The 5,957-nt window shown below is 40.8% G+C and overlaps 1 protein-coding gene across 1 annotated transcript; it reads right to left on the bottom strand.

Moving 5' to 3' along the window:
* Positions 1 to 624: 624 nt before the first annotated feature.
* On the bottom strand, positions 625 to 4,663 carry LOC111858954 (uncharacterized). Its single transcript, XM_023841196.2, has 9 exons — positions 4,593 to 4,663; positions 4,182 to 4,328; positions 3,882 to 3,995; positions 2,869 to 3,013; positions 2,398 to 2,546; positions 1,679 to 1,754; positions 1,373 to 1,502; positions 1,020 to 1,105; positions 625 to 633 (listed from the first exon to the last, which is right to left on the bottom strand). Exons 1-9 carry the CDS (start codon positions 4,661 to 4,663, stop codon positions 625 to 627), a joined length of 927 nt encoding a protein of 308 aa, XP_023696964.2.
* Between the last annotated feature and the right edge of the window lie 1,294 nt (positions 4,664 to 5,957).

Consider the following 5,957-nt stretch of genomic DNA (forward strand, 5'->3'; position numbering starts at 1 on the left):
AATAGAATTGGAATAGGCCAATGCATCATTAAGTCGAAATATTGTAAAACATAGCATTGTAACCCGGGGAGAGTCTGTATTTAAAATTTTATCAGTTTCACTCATCACAGCATTCATACTAGTCACTAAGCACTTCCTAGGGTATTTTGTTATTAACAAAGAGGGAGTCTCCTTAATCGAAGCACTTCAACACACAGCTGCTTTAATATCACCCCTGTCTTTCTGAAACACAAAGGTTTCCTGTCCCATTTTCAATACTCACTCAGAGATTTTTAATAAATAAATAAATAAATCATCTAATTTTGACACACTTTAAATATTCAAATATGCCACAAATATATCAGGTGCCACAAATATATATGACAGAAACAGCTGTAAGCCCTGCAGTAAACATAAAGGTCAGATATCTTCATATTGAAATATAGAACACTGTATGCACAGCTTATGTAACCAGTGTCATTGACAGATACATTAAATGGATTTAGCCACTTAACCACTTTTAATTTGGTGTACAAATTATGAAAGGCCATATCTTACAATAATGCATATATTAATAAATTGTGCATTTATTTACAAAGGATAGTGATAACTTCAATAATCTTACACAATATTCTCTTTGATAGTTCAAATTAGCTGGAAGTCAAAAATAAGATATGAAATACGATGTACTCATAACATAAACATTTAAATCAACATTACAAAGGTTGAAATTATGCATATTATATGGAATGCTTTATTGTAGTGGTTATCTTTTAGTGTATTATGTAAACTCCATTAAACACACCATAAGATTCATACAGAAATTTATATAGACACTGAGAAACAGCCAACAGTCCTGTGTACACTGACATGGGATTAGATGTTACGGTAAGTTTTGTTTTTATGAAACATAAAACAGTAGACATGAGTTTTAACAAAAACACGTGATACGGGGGAAACCACATTTGGTATTTAAATAAAGAGCATTTTTTGTGCACAGGCAACATCCATTGGTGACATCGGAGCCTCTGTGTTGGCACCTTGGTAAAGGGGCTGCTTTTGATGTCTCGGACGACCAGCCCGATTCGGACAATAAACAGCACACAGGCAAAGGCCAACAGGGCCGCTAGGAGGAAGGACAAATAGAACATGACTACTCACTAAATATCAAAGAGGAAACTTTTTATGTCAGAGAGAAATTGATTCCATAATAACAATATTAATAACCGTATTTCATCTGGTTTGAGTTATAGGGACTCTACTGCATCAATCATCAACTCACATTTCCAACCACATTTGATTTTTGTTGTTAAATGATCTTCAAGATAAAATTACAGAAACAATTCAGACAAACACATCTGAGATGTCAGTCTAAGTTCAGTGTTACGCTCACCTGTAAATATGTTATTCCGGCTGGGAGACACCACGTCATAGTCCTTGGTCAGACTGCCAATCAGAGCCAAGATAACCACGGGGTAGATGATAAGGAGATATCGTAGGTGCGTCTCTAGCACGAGGTTCGCCTATGGCTTACTCACTGGGGGCTTTGGGTGGGGATGCTGTAAAGCGCTTTGAGACAATGTAATGTTGTGATAATGCGCTATACAAAAATAAATTTGTTTGTTGTTTGTTTGTTCTCCAAGACCACCCTGCAGTAGGAAACATGATGGCAGGCCTCTCAAACTGCACACGGTCACACCAAAGTCCCCATGATAGCAGGCCTCTCAAGCTGGACACGGTCACACCAAAGTCCCCATGATGGTAGGCCTCTCAAGCTAGACACGGTCACACCAAAGTCCCCATCAAGAATGCCCCGAAACTAGCAAAGAGTGATACCTACTGTATTAATCTGTGTTAGTTCACATCCGGGAAAGTATATATATTGTGTGGCAACAAAATTAAATGCATGATAAAATAATGAATAAAATAAATAAATAAAATAATAAAAGAAAGATTTATATTGCGTCATGGAGGAAATGTGACAAATAGCATAGCTGACATTTATTAACAATTTTTAAAAATATAACACAAGGAGGAAGAGCCCCTTAAGGAAAGTAAAATACAAACAGCCTAAGATAAAAATGAAAACCGATCTAAAAAGGGAAAAATTGTGATTGTGAAATATCATAATGGATATAACTGAGCTTATATGAGACTTCCCAAGACCTCCTTAAGACCTCCTTTAATGAGTTTAGTAGCCCAATCAGGGCCAGCTGAGTTTCATTAACTGAAACGGCTTTAGTATCGGGACTTGAAAATCAATTGCCATGGTAACAATACAGTGTGCCCAAACTCAATTCCTTGCCATTGTTAAACATCCCACTGGAACACAGCATGAATTTAAATGTCAGGGATCGGGGGCTAAAGAAAGCAGGAACCCCCTAGTGGCCAGACACATATTCACAGCACGTCCCTTACCACAGGATGACCTCTACTAGGAGTTGGACCAGAGCCACAGTGGCTGCATCGTACTTAGACACGCCTGCGTTGTGCTGTAATGCGACAGTGAAGTTGAGCAGCGTGGCTACTGTAGTCCATGTCGCATATAAACCAATGCCATTCTGGACCTGCAAAATGCGATAACCACCTGCTGTGAAATCCAGTGAGGGTAAAAAAGCCAATGCAAGTCATGCCAAACAGACTTCATGCTAATTCATATGCCTGTCTGCCTGACCACCAGAGATGCTTTTTGTAATAAATAAGTGGATGGAAGTTAATGACTGCCACTAGAATAAAAAAAAAAGCGTGGATTGTACCTCCGTTTGCCCAAACGGATTTAACTTTCATCTCAAATTTATGTTGATAACTCCCATGAATAAACGTAGCAGATTGTGTGATTTTGTCAGCTTGCTGGTGCTGCGGGTTCATGGTGGGATAGGCGATACTAACCAGCACACGAACAAGCCAGAGGTCCGCTGGGTGCTGGAGGTGAAGCCAGGCCCCGTACAAATACAGGACATGGCAGGAAAAGAGAATCATCAGATAGCTGGTGAAAGCAATCAGTGCCAGGACTATTACTGCAGCAATCATCTGCCTTTGAGAGAAAAAATATATAAATACTACACATTATTCCAGGATTTCAACAGTGATCGTTCATTTATGTTATAGGATGTTAACTAGAATGTACACTGCCCGGCCAAAAAAAAAGTCGGCATTTGAATTTTTCATTGGACCACCTTTAGCTTTGATTATGGTGCACATTTGTCATGGCATTGTTTCCACAGGCTTAAGCAACATCTCACCCTTTATTTTAATCCATATTTGCATTAATTTCTCACCGAGATCCTGTATTGACAAGTGAGTTGAACCACTCCGTAAAGCCTCCTTCAGCACATCCCAAAGACTTTCAATGAAGTTAAGGTCACAACTCTGTGGTGAGCAAGTCATGCGTGAAAATGATTCCTCATGCTTCCTGAACCACTCTTTGACAATTCGAACCCAATGAATCTTGGCATTCTTGTCCTGGAATATGCCCATGCCAACAGGGAAGAAAAAAATCCATTGTTGATGGATGGAGGTGTAACCTGGCCATTCAGTAGATTCAGGTACTCAGCTGACTTCACTTTATTGCTGCATAATGTAGCTGAGCTGTAATAATGATCCAGTCATTGGCTTTTAAGTATTTGCTGATATAAATTCAAATGGCGACTTTTTTTTTTTTGCCCGGGTAGTGTATATCACAAATAACAGGAAGTTTCAAGATTCAAGAAGTTTATTTGTCACGTGCAGAGTGATACATGAACACCATGCAGTGAAATCTAGCCCCGAATCACTCCTGAGACTGTACGTTGGTTGATGGATAATTCAGAAGAAAAAAACACCTGTTTTGATTAGTCTGACAGTCGCAACATGCCTGCTGATATCGACAAGCATCTTTTCCTGACACATGGGACGCCACTTACTCTCTGTCCCAGAGGAACAGCCATGTGACGTTCAGACTCATGTTCAGCATACATGACAGGAAGAAGGCATACGGCAAGACTGCAGGACTACAGTACATCCAATCATAAGAAGTCCTAAGGGAAAAAATTCAATCACATTGCTCTTAATAGTTAGTAATAACTAAATAAAAATAACCAAGTGCACTAGTAATAACTAGTGACTAATATTATAAAATGTAAGACTATCTGCCCTACTGTTAAATTTTAATAATATTAATACAGTGAAATCTTGTAATGAGAGGCAGCTGAAAACCCACACACCTTCTGCAAAAACCAGTCAAGATGTAAATGAGCATTGCAGACAGCCAAGCGTAGATAACGCCCCAGATAGAAAAAGTCCATCCCGCCGGAGTAATTTCCGTGTCATATTGAGCCGACACGTTGCCTGTACTTTGTGAAAAGGGCCCTGCGGGAAATACAGGGAGATGCAAGATGTATTATCAGCAGCAAGGCAAAACTGTTTATCTGAACATATGATTATTGAAGCTTGGATTTAATCTGGAATCACTGAATTGCTTATAAGTTTTGTGTGTTGTTTGACAAGAGAACAAGAAAATGGTTTCAGTTTTCCAAAAGTAAATAGGCCTAATTGTTCTTGTCTTATTTCTCAGGATAGTTGCGTTTCCGGATGTGATGTCTCGACATGGAAAGTGACATATACTAGCTCTTCTGCTGCCAGAGCCAGCGAGGCCGTTAAATATTATAGTTACCAGAAAAAAAAGCACGGATGCCGCAATGACCATTATATGGAGAGGGCTGTGTTCTCCCATTATAATAACCTACAACAAAACAGAACAAAACTAAACACTAAGAAAATAAGACATGTTTTTCAAACAGCATAATTTAAACCAGATCAGTGAAGTCGGTTATTGTTCAACTTGTTAAAACCAGATTTATTCTCCAGAAATGTTCTTTAAAATTGCGGTTTTACCAATTGTAACTATTTTCTATGAAGTATTTATCAGTGACCATCACACTAAAAGCTATCTAGAGGTTTGCGTAATCTTCACAAAGACTTGCTTTTATCATGCTTTTAAATCGCGTATAGACATATAAACCTTACATCAGGGACGGATTACGGACCAGGCCAGCAGGGCCGCTGCTCAGGGTCCCTTGGGGTGCAGGGGGCCTGTGGGGCCCCTAGCCCAAAACAATTTGCAACGCTTATCAACAATGTATTTTCGTTTGTCTATTTTAGAGGGCCTACATTCTTTGATCCTCTGCCTACAAGGGCCCCTGACCCTATAGGGCCTCTGATGGAAACAAGGAGGGAGGGCGTTTGGCTGCCAAGGGCCCTTGAATTGTGGTGGTGGTGGTGGTGGTGGTGCTTTCAGGGGGCCCCCGGCCCTGCTATAGGAACTTTAAAGGGAAATGGGTGCATGGGAGCCTACTTTTAGAAGGCCCTCTTAGGCCCTCCTATTATGGTCCTGGCTTCTGGCTACCAGGGGGTCCTAGGGAGGATGGGGGCTTTGGGGGCTTTTAGAGGGCCCTCTGATTATGAGGGCCCTACTAGGAGGCCCTAGGGAGGAGGGTGTAGTGTACCTTTAGAGGGCCATCTGATTACAAGGGCCCCTACCATGGGGCCCCTGGCTTCTGGGGGGAGGGGAGGGAGGCGTGTTAACAGCCTTACAGAAGGCCCTCTGACTAGGGAGCGGTAGCATGGTGGGATGGAGGCGGTTAACCTGCCCGCTGAGTGGCCCCCAGACCAGTGTAGCAGTGTAAGAGTTTGACCAGTGTAATCACTCCCAGGGCTATAGTGGAGGCTAAATGCAAGTAAACACGGTTTACCCACCTCTGTCTGGATTATTCAAACAAATAATGTTTGTTATGGTATGATCTGGTTGTGCTACGTTGCTACCTGTCTCTATAAACAGAGATGGGTAACCTGGTGCTAACATTAATGTGAGGTAATGGCATTAGGCTGTACTGATTATAATTTGAGATACAACTTACTGTATCAACTTAAGCCACCTTCTTTTCACTTTTTCCGAGGTAAAAAGCGGCAAAAGATAGTTCTGTCAACATCATTCTGCTTTT

This window comes from Paramormyrops kingsleyae, chromosome 4 (assembly GCF_048594095.1).
Source record: "Paramormyrops kingsleyae isolate MSU_618 chromosome 4, PKINGS_0.4, whole genome shotgun sequence".
Classification (NCBI taxonomy): domain Eukaryota; kingdom Metazoa; phylum Chordata; class Actinopteri; order Osteoglossiformes; family Mormyridae; genus Paramormyrops; species Paramormyrops kingsleyae.